The sequence below is a fragment of the Sitophilus oryzae genome, unplaced genomic scaffold, assembly GCF_002938485.1.
Source record: "Sitophilus oryzae breed Bouriz unplaced genomic scaffold, Soryzae_2.0 scaffold_1974_pilon_pilon, whole genome shotgun sequence".
Classification (NCBI taxonomy): Eukaryota; Metazoa; Arthropoda; class Insecta; order Coleoptera; family Curculionidae; genus Sitophilus; species Sitophilus oryzae.
The window spans coordinates 986008-1010997 of NW_022146695.1; the positions used below are offsets into that span (position 1 = coordinate 986008).

General features: G+C 31.0%; 1 protein-coding gene across 11 annotated transcripts in view; it reads left to right on the top strand.

The window, feature by feature from the left end:
- Positions 1 to 24990, top strand: part of LOC115883629 (protein lap4) — a 175156-nt gene that overhangs the window by 92333 nt on the left and 57833 nt on the right. For all 11 annotated transcript variants that reach the window (XR_004050415.1, XR_004050416.1, XM_030901989.1 and 8 more), the window contains 4 exons: positions 12724 to 13031; positions 14243 to 14455; positions 18354 to 18542; positions 18708 to 18884. Coding sequence is in view for 9 of the 11 variants with exons in the window: in XM_030901989.1 (XP_030757849.1) it covers positions 12724 to 13031; positions 14243 to 14455; positions 18354 to 18542; positions 18708 to 18884 (887 nt within the window). In the remaining 2 variants the exon portion in view is untranslated. The remainder of the gene's footprint in view (positions 1 to 12723; positions 13032 to 14242; positions 14456 to 18353; positions 18543 to 18707; positions 18885 to 24990) is intronic.

Consider the following 24990-nt stretch of genomic DNA (forward strand, 5'->3'; position numbering starts at 1 on the left):
TTAGAAACTTAACGGCCGCCGGCCGTTATGATAACGTCCGGCGGACGTTATATGCATCTTTTCCATTCTGATTTTGCTTATGTTATAATAATATAACAATATAGTATGACGAAAAATAATTATTGATTGTGTGCCTTCACAATGAGGTAAATTAATACCTTCGTAAATTTTTCGAGTTTTTTAAAATGTAAGGTTAACTAATACCGTGCATTTCTTTTTAGGGTTTTCTACAGATTTTTCTCAGCATTTTTTCACGTATTTTTCTTCAAGTATTTCTAGACATTTTTCTAGACGTTTTTCTGCAAGTTGTTCTGCATATTTTTCTAGAAGTTTGTGCCAAGTTTTTCCACAAGTTTTTCTTCGAGTTCTTCAATCACCGAGGTAATCAGTAACAGCCTGTTCGGTTAGATTTCAGCCCTGCACCCCTCTAAGGAAGAGTTGGATGCTGTGATGTTTTTCTATTATTAAGAAGATCTTACTTTAACCTTAGAGATTACTTTAACCCTTAATTTATAGAATTTAACGTTCTGTTACATTTTATATTTTTTAACGCTTTAAGTATTTGCCTTCAGCATTGCTTAAATTTTACCTGTATTTAATTATTAAAATAATCATGTTGTATGAATTGATCATTCGGATTTAACATCTATTTATAACCTTTTATATCATTATAATCTTTGACCTGTAAGGGCAATCTTGGATACAGCTTTTAAACTTTTTCCCTTAACTATATATAAACAAAAAGGTTCATGAATCTTTGTAATAAGTCAATTAAAATTTAGATATTTAATATTCGAATAAAACCAAGACCGTCTCTAAAAGTATTCTTTTTATATTATAATTGTTTGAATAATATCTGAAAAGACATAATTTGATTTTAATAAAGTTTTAAGATAAAGTTTCTTAAATATAATTCTTGTATATTCATGTATATAACTGCTGTGCCGAATAGGTACCAAATAATTTCTAACAAAAAATAAATCTTATTTTTTTGGGTATTTGAATTGTTTCATTGGTTGATCCAGTTTCTCAAAATATTTAATACCTATACTAATTTTAGTTTCTTCTTTATACTATCCTTTGTAAGTATTAGCATCTTTTTGAAATAAGTGGCGTTCTTTGGTATGCAATGTAAGGTATAGGTGGGTATCATTTTTTTAGTCAAGTGCAGAAGCAAAAGCTTGTTCCCACCGCCTCCGATATAAGAGTAGCCGTTCGCAATATTTTGACTTAAATTTTTAATAAAAAGAAAGTTTATGTCACACTCTTACTGATAAATCTGTGTTAATAGACTGTAGTGATACGTAAAACGTAAAATTCTACAACGCAAGCTTTCATCCCTGATTCATTCATATATGATTTTCCCTCGTAGGGTCATTTCCCCACTAATCCAAATAGGTACGTGCTATATACACACCGAATCTAATTTTTCTTTCTTTATCTCCCTCTTATCTCACTCCCACCTTTCTCCTATCCGCACCGCGGATTTCCTGCAGCGACCTTCGCGGCAGTCGTTCGCGCAACACCACGACAACAGGTGAGCACGCGCCAAATCGCAGCAGCACCGTCGCTCGCGGGTTTTTCGTAATACGCGCGCGATGTCGCGCTAACCGCGTCTTTTGTTTTCTCCCATTCCTAATCCTATTTCCTGTATAATTTGGCTGATTTCGGGGCGGTAAAATGAGTACGTTGCCGCGGATTCGGATCGAGACTCGCGGGGGCAAGTTACGGATTAAAGCGGATACCCTGCCGAGGAAGGTTGGTGTTAAAGGGGGGTATTATTCCAAAGAGGGTACGATAGAGAGGCCGAAAACGCCGAAAAGTCAGCCGAAGAGCAAGGTTTTGCGGTTCGGTGCGGGTAAGTTCAAAAAGAAAGAATAGTTTTTTGACAAGTAAATAATAATTTGAATAAAACTCGATGAAATAAAAATTAAATAATTTTCAGTGAATTTAAAATAATATACAAAAATGTAGTATATAAAAATGCGTAGGGTGTTGTTAAATTTTTTTATACTAAAGTCATATTCTTAGAAATAATTACTAATAAAATAGGATTTTTGAATAGTTTTTTTTTGTTTACCACTTTACTATTGTTTTAAAAAATGTTTCAAAATATGTCTCAATGTAATTACTGAGAATGTGTTGTGAAGTTATCATATGAGTTAAAGTATACTTAAAAATGTGCAATAAAGAACACAGTTATACAGGTTGAATCTCCAATAAGTGTAAATATTTTTAGGCCAGTATATTTCGATAATAGAAACATATTTTCTCTTTACCGTTTTGCAAATAAGTCCAAAATAACCTAGATATTTTACTTTGAAAAAAAAATTGCTTAAATTTTGAGAACTGCTGGATCTTTAATAACTATCTTTAGTAACTTTAATTTACTATCTATGTTGCCAGATTATCTAGATATTATGTTTTTTGATTAAAAATAAAAATAATCCCATTTTTTTTTCAAAAATTTCAAATTTTCAATTTTTTTTTCAAAAATTCCAAATTTTCAATTTTTTTTTCGCGAAAAAAACACCATAGACATGTTTCTGGGGTCGAAATATACTACCCCTAAAAATATTTGCACTTATTTAAGACTTACCATGTATAGATCAGCATGTGAGAGTTTTATAAAAAAATAAAAACAAGCCGGTAAATAATAGAAATGGCCAACAATTTACATTATATAGGTAGTTTGTTTTGTTTACTTTTGTTAGTCATTGTAAATATGGTGACACATACAGGGTGAGTCTGGTTAGGTTGTAATAAATAAGTGCACATTTTCAGGGCTGGTAGATCTCAATAAAAGAACCGTATTTTCTCTTTACCGTTAAAATAAAAATAAAAAATAGCTAAGGTGTTACTGTGAAAACGTAAAAAAATATATTTTTTGCTTAAATTTTCAGAACTACTGATTTTTTTCTGTGTTTCATAGGCTTTGCTGCCACATTATCAAGATATTGTTTTTTAACCGAAAATTATTTTAAAAAATCCATTTTTTTTTTCGAAAAATACAAAAGTTTTTTTTCGCGAAAATAACCTCAGACGTGTTCATGGGATCGAAATATACCACCACTAAAAGTGTGTGCACTTACTTAAGACTCACCCTGTATATGTATCATACCATAATAAACAATAACAGCATTGAACTGTCTAAATCTGTACAAGGAGCCATGGAAGATTTTGACAAATGACAGAAAATACCATTTGTCGTATTTAAACTCCATAACAGCATACCGTCACAGATGAAAAAACTAGCACTATTGAGTTTTCAAACCAATCCCAATAAAATGTTACTTGAAAATTGCTTTCGTCTGTAGATTAATTGTTTATTGTTTTAAATGACATTTAAATATGGACAAAAAAATATTGTTAAACAAATTATATATTATATATACGAGTATTTACTACGATTTTAAGACCACGCGACAATCGGTATAGAAACACTGAGATTAAGATCTAACTATTATAAGCAAAAGAAATATTTTGATAACGATAAGGAAAAACTAAAAAACAGTATGGAAAATAAAAAAAAATATAAAAGACAAGATACAAAAAGAAAGTAAAGAAAATTAAGTATATCTATATCTTTCTAAATGTGATATCTTTGAAAAAATGATCAGCCATGCATAGAGTAACTAGTGAATAAATTAAAATAAAATTATTTCAACCATTCAAATAAATACCTACCTTCATCTGAAATGTAGTTTAATTAATTAATTTTTGCTTCTCCGGAAAATGCTGTAACTCAAGCCTAGTACAATATATTTTTGATCATTTGTTGTTAAACGCATGTTTTATACCTGCGATAACAAAGCCTATATTGTTTTATCTCGTTAGATAAGTAACAAGCAGTTCTGAGTCAAGAACTTAACCAACACTATAAACAATAGCTCGTTATAGTCAAATATTTTGCCGCTTATTTTAATGTCTGTTTAATGAAATAAAACATAATAAATCCCAAATTATTTTTTTTATCCAAAATACTTGTCAATCATCATTACTGTCTTACAAATTTAAATATAAATGTTTAAGCTTATTAAATACATAATTAATGAGTTAATATAATGATAAAGATACTCAAACCTAAAAAGTTTATAGTACAGAAACATTAACAAGTTAAAATTGATTTTTATGCATGTGTACAAATATATTGATTGACCTATTTTTTGTATAAACCAGGAATGGAAGTCAAAAAAATCAATAATCCTTCTTTAACTCTTTAGCTAGTTTATATTAACGCTTTGTTTAAACTATACTTAAGGTATTTAATTTATATCGTCACTTATCTATATCATAAGTCTACAAAATTATTATTGAACTGTCACAGCTTATAGTAAGCTATATCGATATCTTAATTTCTTAGGTTATTATTTCCCCAGTAATAATATATTTTTTAATGGTTTTATTAAGGAATTATTAGCTCTCCCGATTACCCAAGGTCGTATTTGGGACAAGTTTTTCTGCACAATCCTTGCGTTGCAAGTTCATCAGCTCATTCGTTCTCCTAAAGCAAAATTATGTCGTATCCACGTGCTACGTAATAGCCATATACAAGGGTAATAGTTATTTGTCATGTGTTTTTTGACTATTTTGGGGGATATGTTAGATGAGTTCAGCGCCGGCCGACCTGGCTGTCAGTGATTATTGCATCTTTCCGCCTGGAGGTGTGTTCTCGCTCAGCCATTCACAGGCCTGCCGAGTTGCAAGTATCTCTGCCTGGAAAACACTTGATCTGTCCGGAAGCCGATAAGACCTTGCGATGTCAAGACCCTCCAAGGAAACTCCTGCACCTACACCTAAGTCCATCAGTAAATAGCGCCATGTTGAATTCCTGCAGTAGTTTGTTAGTCTCCCAATCCTTTCTAGTTGGAATTCTGACATGAAAGTTCCTACTTAGGTGTTATATGATTTGATGGTCCAGACATGATATTTTTTCGGTAATCTTCCGAAAATACTTCTGACTTCTGTGACCATAGGGTTTCTCCGTCCCGCAATCAGTTTCTCTGAGCCTGATTACTGATTTAGAGGCTAGAGGTGAGATTTTTTATATGAAGATTTAATGGGAGGAGGTGGAGGAGCACGTTTAGGGCTTCTGTGGGCGTTATTCTTTGTCATTCATTAAGTATTTTTGTTGTGATTTATTTTTTTAAATAAATAAAAACTGGAAATTATAAAATCTTTATGGTGTGTACTTATTGCAAAATAATTCAGGATAATCTCTCAGATGAATCACTAGAATATTAAAGTGTGAAAATTTATATTTATAAATTACTCTAATTTTTATTTGAGTTAATCGTTCCCTCCTTAATAGTACACGTTAAAATTAATAATGTATGTTATCTAACATTGATAAGGAATGAAGGATATGGGGAAATAATGTGTTAATATCAAAAGTATTCGTCAGAAACTCACTATATATTTCCTTTTACTGATCTCTGAAATGTTTCTCAAGTGATATGAAGAATAGTTCTAAGATAATAAATATTAATAAACAATAATAATTGTTTTCAAATTTTGATTTATCTTTCTTTGTTAATCTAAAATATTCTAAATAAATATTTAACTAAAGAGCTATATGTATATTCAAAAATATAGGACCGATTTTAATGATAATTTTAATAAATATATATGTATAAATAAAAATGTAGAGAAAAAAATTACAAAAGCTGTCAAATCGATTGGTCTCAATCATTCCAGATCGTTCAGTCAGTCACTGTTCGGTTTTTATATGATTCAAAATAAAAAATATATTAATTGTAAAATTAGTAATTTTTTAATGGCCATAATGGCGTTCTTTCAAAATCATCGAACAACTAAATCATTTCCATAGATCCAGTGACGTACCGTGACCACAACCGTGACTTTGAATTTTAAGACCAAAAACTGAAACAATAATTTGTCAAAAAAATCATATTACAGCTATATGTTTTATTTTGCATAAAAATGTTAACTAATAAGTTAGAATAATCATAATTCTTCCCTAACTAAGTGGTTTTATCGCTAAATTTAACTAAAGCTAAGTACAACACAAATCTTAAATACGTGGACTATTATAACAACAAATACATCGTAAAAGACTATTTTGGTAGCATTCTGAACTAGAATTCAAGTTAAACATTTTAGAAAATAATTTAAAGGAAAAATGTTAATTCAGTTAATATTAATTTTTGTGTAGATAAATCTGAGCAGTATAGCTCAGATTTATCTGGTCTTCTATCATATATTTTGGAAATTAGAGAATTACCTGAAGATTTTCATCTAAAAATTGGCATTGATAGTGGTGGTGGATCACTTAAAGTTTGTCTGAATGTGCTCCCTGAAAATGATCCCGAATAGTTCAAGAAATATAAAAGTGCTGGAATTAATAAACTATTAATAATTAGCTTAGGACCAAAGTTGTCTGAATCTAATGCTAACATTAAAAGCCTCTTTGAGACGTTAAATCTGCAGTCCATATGTGGAATTTGTTCCTATACTTTTGCCGCTGACTTTAAGCTTTTTATGATTCTCCTTGGTCTTCAGTCAAATTCATCCACTCACACTTGCCCATGGTGTGATGTAAATGTAAAGGAAATGGAAATTAACGTGTCATTCAGAACTATAAAGAGTATTACAGAAAATACAAATTTGTGGCAATAATCTGGAGGAAATATAACAAAAGCCAAAGATTTTAGTAAGCGTTTTTGTTTGAAATATTTTTTTTGTATTTTTTAAACTGTTGTTCAATGAACCATATAAAAAAGGGCAATTCTTTTTTAGAGAACTGTATAAATATACCTTTAATCATTGGCGACGAAGAAACACCTGTCTTGAAGTATATTCCCCCTCCTGAGATTCACCTTTTGTTAGGTGTGGTTCAAAAACTATTTGATTGTCTTGAATTGGAGAAGACCAATGTTCCAACAGAATGGATAAAAAAAAGCGGGATTGAAACTAGACCATTATGGAAAATGTAACGGAAATAACGCCAGACAACTTTTAAAGAAAGTGGATATTTTGAAGACGATATCGCCCGGTAAAGAATCCTATTCAAAGTTTTTAGAAGCGAAAACCTAAACATCTTTTTTTTAGGAATAAATATATTGCAGTGTTTTCTGCATTCAATCAAGTAGTTTCGAGTTGTTTTGGTCAAGCACTAAACAAACATTTTGAACATGACATCGAACAATTTAGATTGGAAATACTCAACTTAGGTATTAAGATAACTCCAAAGATTCATGCAATTCTGCATCATGTGTCAGAGTTTATAAAAGCAAATCATAGAGCTCTAGGATTTTACTCGGAACAAGCATCTGCGAGCAGTTTCATTTTTCCTTTAAATTATTTTCTAAAAAGTTTAACTTGAATCCTCGTTCAGAATGCTACAAACATAGTCTTTTACGATGTATTTGTTGTTATAATAGTCCACGTATTTAAGATTTGTGTTGTACTTAGCTTTAGATAAATTTAGCAATAAAACCACTTAGTTAGGGAAGAAATATAACTTATTAGTTAACATTTTTATGCAAAATAAAACATATAGCTTTAATATTTTATATATATACATACATATAGCATTAATTACTAATTTTACAATTTATATATTTTTTATTTTGAATCATATAAAAACCGAACAGTGCAGTCATCCGTACAAAAAGGTTGACAAATAAACCTCTCACTTCATTTCATTTGACTGTTGGGCGGTTCAAAGTTAGCCAGGTCAGCTAACATATAAATAGGAAACAGCAAGTTAGTAAAACGAAAATGTAGAAATGAAAAATACTTCTATGTTGCCTTTGATTTTGATGAGTGAATGAAAGTTGCTAAGTAAAGTAAAAAGTCTATATCCAAAAAGATTGTTATTTTTGAAATTAAAATCACAAAAATAAGGCTAGTTTTATTGAAGAATAATGAATGGAATAGTTTTAAAAAAATCTATTGATGTTTCTCAGCGACTAGTTCGTCATTCAATTAATCTCCATGTATTTATTTAACATGTGACTCACCTTATCATATCTCTTAGGTACACTTAATGAATACCTATGGTACAGGTTGTGTAGTTTATATTGCTTACCGCGTGGTTATATCGTAAAGCCATTCGAATAATATGAATATTCTTGCTATTATTATATATTATATTCTTCCTCAGTTAACAATTTTATGTTCTGGTAAAAATGCTAAAACAAAAATAAATTAATGATAAATATATAAACAGTTATTATTTACATCAACAAAACTCACCTTAAGAGACATAAAGAGCCATTATTACCGTTTTTCCGTTCAAAATATTCTAATAAACTTGCGATGAGTTTTTTACTTCTATTAAGCTATCTTGTACACTTCGCACTAAAAGAGGTTCTAAAAAGAACAATGTTCGACTGCAAGGTCTGCTAGTAAACATTTTTAAGCTTAAAGTATCACTACATAATTTATTTAAACTAAAAACTCGTAATACAAATCTAAAGTGTCAAAACGAATGACAATGGCAGGAGATAAATAAATAAATGCGGCAACTTGACATTTTTTACAGCAGAGCTACCACCTGAATCCCCAGCGCGAAATTTAAATTCCAGTTAGTCAGCTCGGCGCCGAATATCTCCATGATTGGCAACCATGAATTAAATGAATTAACTGTAATTCATAAAGTAACTAAAATAAAAGAGTGTTTGAAAGGTTGTCTAACTTGGCCATAATGTTGCATAGTTCAGTTAGGGCTCCAAAGCGTCGCCACCTGCTACCTGTCACGTGTCATTACAAGAATGACAAGTGACATGACAGCAAATTATTTGTATTTTGCAATTGTTTACAATTTTGTTTTGAATTTTGGAATTTTGTTATTATTTTGTGTAGCATAAACTTTGTTTGTTTTGTGTTTGTGCGTACAGAAATTATGGACGAAGTTTTATTTCCCGAGGAACCAGAGACCTTATATTTCTCTATGATTTGAACTTTATATTTTGTGCTGTGTTTTGCCATCATCATGTAATATTTTGTTCAGCCGATGATGTGATTTGAACACGATCCAGGAAAGGGTATCATGCAAAGCAAGTTCGATATGTAAAGACATTGCCCATCTCTGAACTCTGTGAACGTAAAACGAACTGACTATAAATTTGCGCCTTCATTTAATAGTGTTGAACATTTGCTACCTCAACTGAACTTCAACTGCTGACTGCTGAGTTTATAAATTCAACTTAAAGGTGAATTAATTTTTGATGTCTTATTTAAATCTTTATCTGTTATAATAGCATAGATTGCAAACCCTGCGATCTTATATGCTTTGTTAGTGGCGTTGTTAAATACGTTTTATAATACTATAGGTAAATCGAAGGGTAAACCGCTGGTGTATTTTGGTGGTGTACAAGATTTGCATTATTGGTATTAGTACTAAATTATTTGGCATTACTTTGGCATTAGTGTACAGAAATTCATCAGGAGTTTACCCCTCGAAGTTAATTCAGCATATATGTTTTATATTATCAAATTTAATTTAGCATTTAACTGTAAGCATTTGAAAAGTGTACAATAGTTTATACTTTTCAAATATTCCGTTTTTAAAAATAAACTTTCATTATATTTTTTGCAGTTTAATTTCGTAATATTTTTAAAAATACATAAAATTTTATATTCACATTTAAACAGCCCGCCTTTTTTGTGGTAGGCAATGCAGATACCTATTTTACCGATAACGTCTGTCATATTTCAATTAGTTCAGTTAGGGCTCAAGGGTGCGCTACAATCGATCCTCGTTAAACGTGTTGCCTACTTTTGACTATGGAAATGACAACTCTTTTATGTTATATTTCTCTATGCTGTAATTATATATTTTTCTTGCATTTTCGTTTTTATCTGATATTTTTATTATTAAATAATTATTTAACTTATCTATTTTAATTAGAATAACACTGATGAACCGGAATTTAATTCAGCCATATTAATCCCCCATCGCATTCCACATATAAGTTTGTTTTCCACTTTGTTAAACAAGTATGAAGAAAACTGATATTGGAATTTAGCTCTAAGTATCTTTTAACTACGGTTAGTAAGATATTAAAACAGAACACCGTAACATATGGAAAAATTGCTCGCTAGAATTGCGGTTAATTTCCTTTTGATTGATGTTTTATTTCTGCGCTTTAGGACAGATTGTGCCTATACCATGTTTCTTCTAAAATACCGCCTGCAGTACAAAGCTTTTTGATCGTTTTGCCGGCAAATTGCGATGAGAAAATTGTTTTATCTTCTTTTTCGTTAACTGTTATAACGAGATGAAATAATTTCAATAGTTATTATAATACTGGTCCTCGGGTAGAAAGCTACGTAGCGTAGGTAGTACGACGTTTGATAAATGCAGTTTAAAGGTTAGATAGACAGATTCTTTTTTGAACCGTTCAATTGTTACATTAAGATCAATAATCGCGATAATTTAACCTTGAACAATACATAATTTATCGAGTTTGTTTTTTACAGTCCAATAATTTTTCCGATAGACAATATGCATCAAATTGTATTGCTAAATTTGCTCATTAACATTTCGGTGAGTTGCTTTGAATAAAAATACTATGGGTCTTTAAGATGGCTGACTTGATTTCCGGTTTATCATTAGCGTTCTAATTTGATTTAAAACGTGTTACAATATAAATTAGGATAGACTCAATAATTTGCTGGTTTTGTTTTATGCTGTGTGAGTGTGTGAGTAAATGTTATAACTTATTACAATAATTATGAAAAAATATATATTTCGAATAAGAATAAATAAGTTAATATAATTATTTAGTTACAAAACTACAGATACGCTACTGAAACAACTAAGGAGCTAAGTCAAATTGGTGTATTCTATTCTAATAATGACGTATAATGTAATAATATGAAATGATATAATAAGTTATAATGTAATGATATGAAAAAATAAAGATTTTATGATATGTAGAGCAAAAGCGACGAGTAGAGCAAAAATCAGTAATTTTTCTTGTTTGTTAAACTAACATTAAGTGGCAAAGTCAACGAGTTCAGCTGTTGATGCTCGATATACAGGGTGAGTTTCCTACGATGTTCTCTAGGGTATCTCGGAAACTACTGGAGATTGGGAGTTGGTTAAACGGGGAAAGAATTGCAGTTTTGTGGGGTCACTTAATAGATATTTAAAAAAAATTTCGGCTGTTCCATTATAATCCATTTTAGACAAAAAGTTTTCAGATAAAAGTTGTAGATAATCACATCCTTAATGAGATTGTGTTGTCCGTTTTTTTAGAGCCTGTCATATTTGACATATGACATAAACATATGTTTTTTTAAATGGAAACCATAGTTGGCCATGACTTCATAAAAAGCGCCATTTTTAAGCTTTTTAGCGATATAAGCTATATGTTTTTTGTTTCGAAAAATTACTGAGTTATAGCCAACTCTTATAATTTTTAAACAATTTCACTTAGTTAGCCATGGAAACAAGTTCAATCGTCGCGTCGTTGCTCTCAGAAATGTCAAACTGTCACATCCAAACTTTGTAAATTAAAATAAAAAGTGTAGAAATGAATTTTTCAAATGAAGAAAAGCGTGTAGTATTATTGGTTTAACTTTTCTTGGCTGTACAGTTTAGAGGATACGTTGACCGGTGAACGTTACTTACACTTTTTTGGGAACGGTTTTCAAGACATGTCAGTAATTTAAAAAAAAACATATTGTCAAGGTGTATGTAGCGCTAAACTGTATTACTGGTTGCATAACTGCATTACTGCTACATAACCGCAACGTGCATTGAGGAACCTGGCGAATTCGCCAGAAAGTAAAAGAATATTACAGAATTCTTTAGAACGTTCCAGAAACACTCGCCAGAGGGTATATAAAGGCCTGCGCTTGACAGTTTTACCAGTCTGAAGTTTGATAATACCGCGTTTTAAATTGTGAATTAATTGGCGAAGGTGCCAGAATCGTTAGAGTAATAGTAGTTGCATAAATTGTGTTGTAAATAGTATAAGTTGTGTGTACAGAGTGAGAGAAAAAATAAATTCGTTAAGTATTTTATCGTGAGTTTAAATTAGTGGACCCACGGAATTCGTAACAATATCATAGCTTATATCGCTGAAAAGCTTAAAAAATGGCGATTTTATGAAGTCTGTAGTTTCCATTTAAAAAAACATATGTTTGTGTCATATGTCAAAAATGACAAGCTTTAGAAAAAAACCGAGAACACAACCTCATTACAGATGTTATTATCTACAACTTTTATCTGAAAACTTTTTGTCTAAAATAGATTATAATGGAATTGGGACAATTTTTAAAACAGCCCAATTTTTTAATATCTAGTAAGCCAGGAACTTTTTCAAAAATCTGAAAGGCGCATATTTATGATCCCACAAAACTGCAATTCTTTCCCCATTTAACCAACTCTATCTCCAGTAGTTTCCGAGGTACCCATAGAGAACATCGTAGAAAACTCACCCTGTATAAAACGTACAAATATAAATAAATCTCCCTCCCAATTTCTTAATTATCAAATCACATAAATAGCACTCAAATACCGTATAATCGAAAAAAATTGCGTCTAGTTGGCTAGGAAATGACGGTCAATGACCTCCATATAATTTTACATATAAAATGACAGTGATCTTTATTTCAAGGCATCGCTAACGCCTTTTTTTCGATCATATTGTCAAGGTGTGTGGCGACATCTGTTGGGAAACGTCAACTAAAAGAATATTTTTTTATTGCAATTTTAATTAAAGCAAATTCTTTGTTTTCTTTCAGCTGGCGATCAGACGGCTACTACCATCGACCCCACGGTCGAGCTGCGCGAAGAAAAGTACGAGATCCGCATCGAGCGCTCGAACGCCGGTCTTGGTTTGTCCATAGCGGGCGGCAAGGGCTCGACGCCCTTCAAGGGCGACGACGAGGGCATCTTCATATCGCGGGTGACGGACGGCGGCCCGGCGGACCTGGCCGGGCTCAAGGTGGCGGACAAGGTGGTCAAAGTGAACGGGGTGGACGTAACGGAGGTGTCGCACTACGATGCGGTGGAGGTACTCAAAGCCTCAGGGCAAACACTAGTGTTGGAGGTGAGTGATTGTATTGGTAATATTGTATCCCATCAAAAATACAGAATAAAAAATAAGTAAAAAACTTCGTATACATGTATGTTCGAAAATGCTTAGTTTCGGAGATACAGGGTGTAGAAGTTTCATTTTTATTTCGATTTTTTCCAAATATATTCTGAAGTAACGTCAATATTTGAGTGAAAATTGGTCTCTGGGAGTCTTGTGACATGAGAAATTTGATTTTGATGTCTATATGACTCCTACTTGTAGAGGGCGCTACCTACACATTTTTTAACTGGTTTGAAAAGTAATAACTTTTTGTCCGTACCTGTATAAAACTACTGAGTAAAAAATATACATTTACGACGTTTTTTACGTAAAAAAGGTCTCTTCATAAAAATCGCTACGAGTAATGGTTCTCGAGTTATTTGGTATCGAAATTATCAATACCTGTCATCATTGACATAAATTAAACATGTTGACTAAATAGTTGTTAGATTGAAATCATAAATTTGAAATGTTTTTGTACCAAAAATTCAACAGAAACTAGTTTATCATCATTTTTTCGCAGAAAATTTTATGATTAATTTAAAAAAATTAAAATTTCCCAAATTTATTATTTCAGTCAAATAACTATCTACTCAACGTGTTTATTTTTTAGCAATAATGACATGTATTGAGACTATTTCTATTCTAAATATCTTGAGAACGGTTGCTCGTAGCGATTTTTATCAAGAGACATTTTTTACATAAAACGTCACGGAAATGTATATTTTTTCAGTCAGTAGTATTATACAGGTATCGATGAAAACTTATTACTCTTCAAAACAGTTAAAACACATCTAGGTGGCGCCCCCTACAAACAGGAGTCATATTTACATCAAAATCAAATTTCTCATGTCAAAGTACTCCCAGAAACCAATTTTCATCCAAATATTGACGTTACTTCAGAAATTATTTGGAAAAAATCGAAATAAAACTGAAATTTCTACACCCTGTATCTCCGAAACTAAGCATTTTAGGACATATATTTACGGCATTTTAGTAAGCTACCTATACGAACTTTTTTACTTATTTTTATCTCCAGGATATGCCTTCGAAGTTTCCGGAATAGAGTTCGGACCACCCTGTATATAATGTTTAATTCTCGGTTTAATTCCTATATTTGGTTTTAGCTCTACTTACCCGTACGAAATTTGTAGTTATATATATATATATTTTTTTTTTAATAGGTATTACGGGAGGTAACTAGACTGGTTCGCAATAAGCCTGAAGTGATCAGTAATAACAAACCAGAGACGTATCACATAACTCCACCTCCGCCACTGCCTCCTGTAGAGAACTCAGTGGAGACCAAAACGATCCTGGTACATACAACCTTAATTAGAGATTCCAGAGGACTTGGGTTCAGCATAGCTGGTGGTAAAGGAAGCCAACCCTTTAAGGTATGACAATTCCTTTATTTATAAAAAATAACCCATTTTTTGCCTCTATTATTCTTCAGTACACAAGCTAGTAAAAATTAGTGATGGGAAAAACCGAGTACTCGAGTTTCAAGCGATTGCAATAACCGAGCGATCGCTCGAGCGAAATATCACTCGTATTTAAAAATACGGGTTTTCACCCGTCGCTTATTGTAAGTACTCGTTAACGCCAAACTGTAAGTTGCGTGCGCAGTGATGAATGGCAAGCAGCAAGCGGCGAGCGATTCGCTTGATCGCTTGATTTAGTTTATTTCAAAGCATTGTCGATGTAGATCGAAAAATTTTGTCCCTCAGATACGCAACGGAAAAATAAAAATACAAATAGACAGGGTGTTTCAAAACAAATGCCAAAAACTTCAGGAGGCGATTCCTTGTTCAAAATAAAGGGTAGTTTGTTTATAAACGTTGGGTCAAAAGTCAACCATTAGGGAGATATCGCGGTACAAAGATGGCGGAAAAATAATGTTTTAATTTTTTATCTTGAAAACGAAAAGCGATAGACTAATGAAATTTTATGGAAGCATTACTGTTATGAAAACACACTTTCTGGTAATTTTCTCACTTTTTTAAAATGAGTGGAAGGTGTTACTACCATAATAACTACCCCTATCATTCTTGTTAATGAAATTTGAAGAAAAATCGTATCAAACACATGCAAAAAAATTAATTTGGATAGTTTAGTTTGTTTAGAAACTTTTTTATCTCTTCTATTTTTTGGATAAAACTCACCGATTTGAAATTAAAAAATAAAATGTAAAGCATTACCATGACAGGACAAAAAACATTTTTAGATAAAGAATCTAGTGATAATAACGATAATAATAATAATCTAGATAACTAGATAACTTACTTACATTGATATGCAGAAAGCTGTTATTCTTAACACATGTAACATTGTGCGGTCATTCCTAGGATGAACATTGTAAGAATTCTTGGCAAAGATCCGAATTCCTACATTATAACCAGCCATGCTGCGCTTTAAAAAAAAACTAGATAATAACGTATTGCAGTAGAGTAATGTAAAATAAAATAATATTAGAAACATCCTAAAAAGTGACAGCGGCCAACTAGATTTTTTCCTAAAAAATTACAGCATCCCACTAGATTCTTTGTCTAAAAATGTGTTTTGTCCTGACATGTAATGCTTTACATTTTATTTTTTAGTTTCAAATCGGTGAGTTTTATCAAAAAAATACAAGAGATAAAAAAGTTTCTACAAGAGATAAAAAAGTTTCTAAACAAACCAGACTATCCAAATTAATTTTTTTGCATGTGTTTGATAAGATTTTTCTTTAAATTTCGTTAACAAGAATGATAGGGGTAGTTTTTTTTCTATAAAAAAAATAAAATTCTAGGGGTAGCTTATTTCAACCCCTGCCACTCATTTTAAAAAAGTGAAAAAAATACCAGAAAGTGTGTTTTCATAACAGTAATGCTTCCATAAAATTTCATTAGTCTATCTCTTTTCGTTTTCAAGATAAAAAATAAAAACATTATTTTTCCGCCATCTTTGTACCGCGATATCTCCCTAATGGTTGATTTTTGACCCAACGTTTATGAAGCAAACTACCCTTTTTTTGAACAAGGAATCACCCCCTGAAGTTTTTCGAATTTGTTTTGAAACACCCTGTATATACGGCGTCGTATAAATTTGCTACCTACAATGTATGTAGAAAATTTGCTCCGCTTTTTATCGAGTATGTCACATTAAAATCGGATTTTAATTTGTTTCATTCTAGGATCGCTTGCGTTCGTCGCTTGGTACTCGTCACTTGCATCGCTCGTTCATAATCGAGCGTGTCGGTTATTTCAATAACCGAATACTCGAGCGAATTTTCGCTCGAGCTATCCCCCCACTAGTAAAAATAAAGCAGAAAAATCTAGATTGTCAAAAAGAGAGTTAAAATATATAAATTAGCGATGGGAACTATCGAATGAATTAGACTATCGAATGGTTAATGAATGAATGATTTCAACTATCGAATGGTTTTATTCGAATAAAATCATTCATTCATTTGTAAACTAAAGCATATGTGACAACCTCGCAGTGCGACTAAATGGTTATCGTTGAGCCACGACTATCGAATGCTTTTGATAAATGAAATTTAGTATTCGTTTGGATTTTGTATGCGTCAGTGCATTATTGGTTCTTCAAATTTTTATAACTTCGCCGTATAAATACTGTGCTATTTTTGCGTTTATTAAAATAGTTAAAATACTAAAATAGTAGTTATTTTTTAATTTTATTTATTGACGATTGTGTGCATGTGCAGGTGGTCAAAATTTTTCCGATAATTTGTGTGGTTTTCCGTAGTCCGATCTTTCAATTATTTCATTTTATATGGTATATGGTCTATTTTTTAATGGGAAATTTTGAGAAGTAGCAATTTTTAAGAGAGATGAGATGAACTTACAATTAATTTTAAAAATACATATTTGTATTTTAGATGTTTTAATAATATGAATTAGTTGAACTTAATAATCATATTTAAATAATGTGGTTGTATAATCATATTTAAGTAAATGGTTATCGAACTCAAACTATGGGGTAAGAAAATTAAAATGAAAGTTTTACACGTGCCAATTCAAAAAAAAAAGTTAACGATGTTTATATTTTGTTTATGCTAATTCTCTTACATGTAGTTTTTTGCGAAGAAAAAATATTTCATTTATTTTTTAAAGTAAATGCCAGTAAAAGTAAATATAATTTTTAAATAGTAATATAAAGCACCTAATATAAATAATTTTGATTTCTAATTTTTTATTTATATTTTCCTTCCATTACACTGCATGCTTAGAAAATTAATAAATGTTTATATTTCATGATTTTAAAATTTGTTGTTAATATAACAAATTAGTTCTGTAATTATTATTATTTAATAAACCAACGTTGCCAAAAAATTAGAGACTATATTATTTTTTAAATAGGATCTAATATGAATAATTTTGACATCTAATTTGTTGTTTATATTTTGCTACTACTTAAAAAAAAAATATTTATATTAAATGATTTTAAATTTTGTTGTTAATAGGTATAACAAATTATTACTGTTATTATTATTTATTAAACCAGTCTTTGCTTAAAAACATTAAAAATAATTTTCCTACATCCAAAATAACAAGTATTATTGCAGTGTAGCAACAGAATATTAATAAAAAAATGCAGAACTTAGTATCCCTAATATAGAACATACTATCCCTAACTAACTAAAGCCAAACAATAATATTCTTTGCTAATATCAACTAATACAAAAATATGGCAACAGCGCCCTTCATAATGTATTTTCTGTGTAAATACTAGCACCTCAATAAAAAAAATAATGTGTCCTTATCTATATATGACTCCGCAAAAAATCAAAGATGCCGGCTTCTTTCATAGCATTGCCACCGACCGCTTTCTCGGAAAAAAACCTACGTCGCCGGGCGACAACTAAAATTCAGTTAATATTTTATTATAATCGATCCTGACGAATAAATGAATTTCATAAATGAATGAATTTTATAAATGAATGAATTTTATAAATGAATGAATTTTTATAAATGAATGAATTTTATAAATGAATGAATTTTATAAATGAATGGTTTTTGCTGCCGAATTACTAGAATACAATATTTCAAGGCAGATGACGGATCTATTCGATAATTTTTATTCGAATAGTTTTCAACGAATGTTTTCTTACTAACTATCGAATTATTCGAATGAATTGCAACTATCGAATGTTTCGATAGTATTCATTCGATAGTTCCCACTACTAATATAAATACTATTTGATTTCCTTAGTTGTTTTGTATTTAATGTTTCAAATTCAATATGATCTGTAAAGATACTTGTTAATATATAGATTCAACGTGTTTTCAGGCTGATTCCGATGCGATATTCGTGTCGAGAATAACAGATGGAGGCGTCGCCGACAAAGATGGAAAGTTAGCTCTAGGAGATCGTGTCATCTCTATTAATGGAGTCGATCTCACTGGTGCTTCCCATCAGCAAGCTGTCAATCTCCTCACTGGATTGGAAAGATTCGTCAGGCTAACAGTAGAACGTGAGGTAAGTTTTCTTATTTTGTTTTTTGTTGTTTTTGTTATTAAAATGCAACTAAAATTTCTGATTTTTACAATAAATATGTATTCCAATACCTTGAATAACAAACAATACTCTTAACTCACATATTTTTAAGAGAAGTTTAATCAGATATTTTTTTTATTTTTGTAGGTGCCTGTTGATGAACCCGTCCCCCCTGGTGCGTCACCGTCGCCAGGGCCTCAACAGAGCCCTAGGTTGTTTGGTCTCCCCAAACCCTATACAGGGTTGTACAGCGCCAATAGTTACATGGCAAACCGTCCATTCGGTGCTTACAGACGATCTGTGGAAAGCGACTCGAGCAAAAAGGTAAGTTTTAATTTCCAAATTTATCATTTCAGTCATACCGTGCTGGCAACTGTTACTTTTGGGTCGGCATTTACATGTGTGGAAGTAAATCGCATAGGGATCTTATTAAGTCGGAGTGAGAGAAATGCGACCGACCGACGCGACGCACAACGGTGTGCTGTTGCGGCGTTGCCGATACGCCTTTCCCTATCAAGTAAAGTAAAATCACGATCGCAAACCGCTTATTTTTAAAAGACTTTTTTTTCAAGAGATAACTAGATAAAATCATTAGACATGTTTCCGAGCATCTGAAATGGAATTATAAGGATATCGTTAGGGAGTCATTTTTTTTATAACGAGAAAATGTCAATAATCGCGATAATTTAAAAACTCAACTTTTTAACACATAACAGGCCATAACTCAAGAACCACTTTAGATATTGAAACTTTTTTTTATTTTCAAGATCGGATATTTTACAATATGTTTACATAAGAAAAATTCGATAAGGTTGTTTTTTCTATTCAAAAATTGTAAACAATCCATCCATTTAGTTTTAGAGCATAGCAATTTTCAGCAATCGTGTAATTTTTTTATTGATAAAGATTTTCACATACTGTCTACAAAGAAAATACAGCAGAAATATTAACAAAGATCTTGAAATAACTACAATGTATTATTTCTAATAGATTTCGAGATATCGATTTTTGAATTCAGAGTTCTAATAGCGCGACCACTATCGAACACCCACTCAGTTCCACTTATTTTTACCAAAAATGCAAGTGTTTCTAGCTTGCACTTAAAAAAATTCAAGCTATAGGGAAAATTATAACGATTCGTTAATAAATGAACAAATTATGTATCACGAGACGTAATTAAATCGTGAAGCTGAACGCATGACGTACACCTTTTCCTAGAACTTTAAGTACTGACAGAGGTATTGATTGGGTCGACCGGTCAACTGCGACAAATCTGCTATATCCTCTTCCACGTCTCTTAGCGATGTGCACAGTTTCTCGGTTTATTTCATATGTTTGGCAACGTGTTTACTGTCCTCTCTTTGTTCAGTACATTATAAACGCATTGTACTCTTCTTACATACGGAAATCTCGACCCAAGACTAACCTTTGCCAGCCCTTAGTATAACTATCTAGTCAACATGTTTATTTTTTGTCAGTGATGACATAATTTCCATTACAAATATATTTAGAACGATTGCTCGTAGCGATTTTGACCAAGAGAACTTTTTTATGTAAAAACCCGTGAAAATGTATATTTTTTCACTCAGTGGTTTAATATAGGTACAGATGAAAAGTTATTAATCTACAAAACAGTTAGAAAACATGTAGGTTGTGCCCCCTACAAGTAAGAGTCTTATTGACATTGATGTCAAATCTATCATATCAGAAAACACCCCAGACGCCAATTTTGATGCAAATATTGACGTTAGTTTAGAAATGATTTGGAAAAAATTGAAATAAAAGTGAAACTTCTACACCTTGTATTTCCGAAACGAAGCATTTTAGGACATAAATTTATGCGAAAGTTTTTAGGGTTCCGTACCCAAAGGGTAAAAACGGGAACCCTATTACTAAGACTTCGCTATCCGTCCGTCTGTCACATAGGTCTATCTTATGAACCGTTATAGCTAGACAGTTGAAATTTTTACAGATAATGTATCTATGTTGCCGCTATAAGAACAAATACTAAAAACGGAATTAAATAAATGTTTATAAATAAAAAAGTACTTTCACTATATCGGTGGCCGCGTGGTTTAAAGCGTTAGGACTTTACGCTGCTATGACGTTGGAGCCGTAGTAAGGCAGGTTCGAATCCTAGTCAAGGCGACTTTTTTAATCGTTTTTTTTTAATTTTTTCATATTTATTTTTACTTTTTACATATTTATTATTGATTAATACAATTTTTAGTAATGTGTTTCTTCATTTTTTTTTAAATTACTTATACGCGCATTCAAAATTTCAGCTAAATGGGAAAAAAAGTTTGTAATAATATAGTGTCTAAGGTTGTATAGATAATGAATGGTACGGAACCCTTCGTGCGCTAGTCCGACTCGCACTTGACCAATTTTTACTTATTTTTATCTGTAGAATACGCTGCCCAATTTTCCCGAGTATAATTCGGACCACCCTGTCACACCAACCAACTGTGACATTTAACATTTTATGCCATTTTTGATAATATCTATTAAATTTTTAAGAACATTTTAATTTGTTTTTTAAGGAACGTTTAAGCTGAAAAAATGTTAAATCTTGTTAAATATCATAGTACCAAATAAAATATTTTTTCTCTTTTTTGTTAGGAATACCGTCTATGAACTAAAAAGAATAAGAAGTATATTTTCAGCTTAAGTTAATTTTTTCTGGTTCTGAAAAAATCTTACCCAACATATCATATTTATTAGATGCCATATAACAGCACATTGATTCAATTGTGTCAGCGATTTCAACAACGAACTTTACTGTCCCAATTTCTGGAAATCGATCCAGACAACGTGCGCGCTCTGCTTTCCACCCTTTCCCAACACAGTTTCCATTCGGCTTTTCCAAAAAAACTGGACAGAACTTTATCTCACTTCGATAACTCCACTCTCAAAGTCTTCTATTTGTGCTAAAACTTGTGTCTTCGTGTTTTAACTTTCTTTTAGCACCGAATTTAGCTTTAATTTTGTGATATTTTTCAAGAAACATAGGTAACATTTTATTTATTGCATATTTATATTATTTATCTGTAAAGTTCTATATGTATTGCATGTTTTCAATATCTTAAAAATTCTTTATACAGGGTGGTCCGAACTGTATTCCGGATACTTCGGCAGCATATTGTGCAGATAAAAATAAGTAAAAAAGTTCCTATAAATATATGTCTTAAAATGCTTAGTTTCGGAGATACAGGGTGTAGAAGTTTCATTTTTATTTCGATCTGTTTCAAATAATTTCTCAAGCATTTTAGGACATGCATTTATACGAACTTTTTTACTTATTTTTATCTGCAGAATATGCTGCCAAATTTTCCGGAATACAGTTCGGACCACCCTGTGTATAAAAGTTACTGTATCCATGGTATAACTTTTTTAAATATCTCATTTTGTATTATTATGCGATAGTTCTTCAGAAATATAATATAATTGCCATAACACACATACTTATTTGTATTTTTTTAAGTATTGCTGTAATAAGAGAAGCCTGTTTATTCATTATTTGATGCCCTTGTTGGATACTAAATATATTTTCAAAGTTAAATCTAGGACACTGCAATATTGAAACTCTACACTATATGTTTATTTCTTACATATTTTTGTTAATTACACTTCAGTAATTATGGTTTTCTGGTAATTTAAGATACTTCATTTAATTTGATACAGCATTTTATTATATGGGAAAATCTTTACATTCCAGTTATCGAAAAATTAGTAACTACTGAAAGAGAAAACTGTGAAATATTTTTTTTTGTAAAATGTCAGTTATTATCCAAACGGATGCGAGCTTATTTATATTTAAATAAATTTGAACTTTAATATCAAAATAATTTTCATCAATTTTTTTATTTTTCAACTTTATTTTTTTCGACAGACTGCATTCTTATACAGGGTGAGTCTTAAATAAGTGCAAATATTTTTAGGGCTGGTCGTTCTTGATAAAAGAAACATATTTTCTCTTTACGGTTTTTCAAATAAGTCCAAAATAACCGAATTACTTTACTTTGAAAATTTCCAAAAAAAATTGTTTAAATTATTATAATTGGATCTTTTCTGGGTTTTCTTTCTTGTAAATTTAATCTACTACCTATGTTGCCATATTATCAAGAAATTTTGTTTTTTAACTAAAAACTAACATTTTTTCAAAAAATTCCAAATTTGCAAAAATAAATTTCGCGTAAAAACCTCATAATTGTGTTTCTGGGGTCGAAATATACTACCCCTAAAAATATTTGTGATCGTGATAGTTTATGATGCCTTAAAATGCGTTTTACTATCAAAATTTATTACAAGCACTTAACCTAACCTATATTTTTAAAACACTTATTTGTTAAACAGCTTCAGATTAAATCCATTTATTTCTCACCCCGTTTTGTTTAATATCACATTATTATGAAAAACGAATTTAAATATCGTCAAAAAATTAATCATATTATTTAATTTTTCGTTTGTTTTGACGCTAGTGATAACAGCTGATAAATATTAGAATTTCTTAAATTTATTGCCAACCTATTGAGCAAAATCAGAATAACGAACTATTTCAATTGATCGCTCCATATTTTATTATTAAGTGTACTTTATCCAATGAACCGAAATAAAATTGTAAAATCATCTTAAATAGTGGCTGTCGACTTTGTTACGCATGGCTAATGGAGCCTGACGATGAAAACGGTATAAAGAAACGAAATCATTTAAGATTAACCATATCTGCACTTGGAGATCTGCCAATTGAATCAGATTGTATTGCTCGACAGTTTCGATCGTGATTAAAGTTGAAATTTATCGTCCATATAATAGAGACATTACTGCGTTTTGTCTTTTTATTATTTGCTTTTTTCGTTTAATATTGTTTAGGATAATAAGTTAGTAATGGTTCTTAAGATATTTGGAATCGAAATAATCGATACATGTCATCATTGACAAAAATTAAAAATGTTGACTAGATAGTTATTATATGTATAGATCAAAGACATTATAAAGATAGACCGAACATCTCATTCATAAATACTCGTTGGTAGTGTATCAAACATTCCAATGTGTTAAACAAGGACAGAAGAGACAGAGAAGTCTAAAATTTCCAACCCCGGCAACTAGGCGCATTTGGATTGTTCTAATGGCCAGTGGCGTATCGTTTTTTGAAACGAATTTAATTAGTAAAGTAAAAGTAAAGTAATTAGTAAAATTTTTACTCCATATTAATATACTACATTAATACTTTTTCGTCAGATGAGTTTTGTTATAAGGTCTAATATAATAATACAATTAATATCTCACATATACTAATGTTGAAACGTTAGTAGTTTTCGAAAATCACTCCAACGTTGATTTTCAATTTAAACTTTCAGTTACTTCTATATAAACTTTCAGTTACTTTTGAATATTTACAGGGTGACTCAATCTTCCGAAACAGTTCTATATTAGGTTTGTGGTTGGTGACTTTTCTTTCAATTTTTTTTTTCAGAATATGGAGGCATTTAGGCACATTTTAGACATTTTTGTAAACATAGGTGGTCGGAACATATTTTCAAACCAAAGTTGTAGATTTGCCATTAAATTTCCATTCCAGAAATACCTAGGGTTGCCACTTGTCATTTTTTGAAAAGGACAGTCCTTTTTTGGAATAACTTGTCCATTTGACTTTTTTTGACTTAAAAAGTCATTTTTATTTACGTATTTTCCCTGAGAAAATTACCTACAGCAAACAGAAATATTCTTTTCGCCCAAATTTAATTAGGAATGTTATAAAACTTAACTTATAAATAAATTTTTCTTGTTTAGAATAGGCAACATTAATTAGAACTTCCCGTTTAATCTCAAATGATAGTTCAGGTTTTAGCTTTACCTTTTTTTATCTTAAAAAGAACTTTTCAAAATTAGTACTTAATTAGTAACGATTTAGTTAGTTCGCAATCGATAGCTTCCTGTGAAGTACTGTGCAATAGTTTTTTAATCTTGTTTTATTAATAACTTTCTATACCTAAAATCAATATTTAACGAGAAAATTGTGTTTTTTTTGAAAATATAAGACAAGATTTGACTTTCGGTCTTCTTCTTGTATTATGATGGCTCTGATACGAGGCAATTGCCTTTTAGTCTCGCAATAGAAGGCATTTATCATTAAAAGTATAAAATCTGTGTGCTACAGTATGGGATTTCTGCATAATAATGAATACCTATTGCGTTTATTTACAAATCCATTACTTTTAAAGGTAGCTTCATCAGATAATCAAATTTTAGTTAAATGTCCTAATCTTCATGAACTGTATTAAGCATTTGTATTGCGGTTTGAATCACCCTGTATATTGACAAAAATATTTTGAAAATGTGCGTTACAATGGCCCCCATCTTATGTAAAAAATTGAAATAAAAATCACAAACCAAAAACGTAATAGGTAAAAAGCTTTTTTGGAGG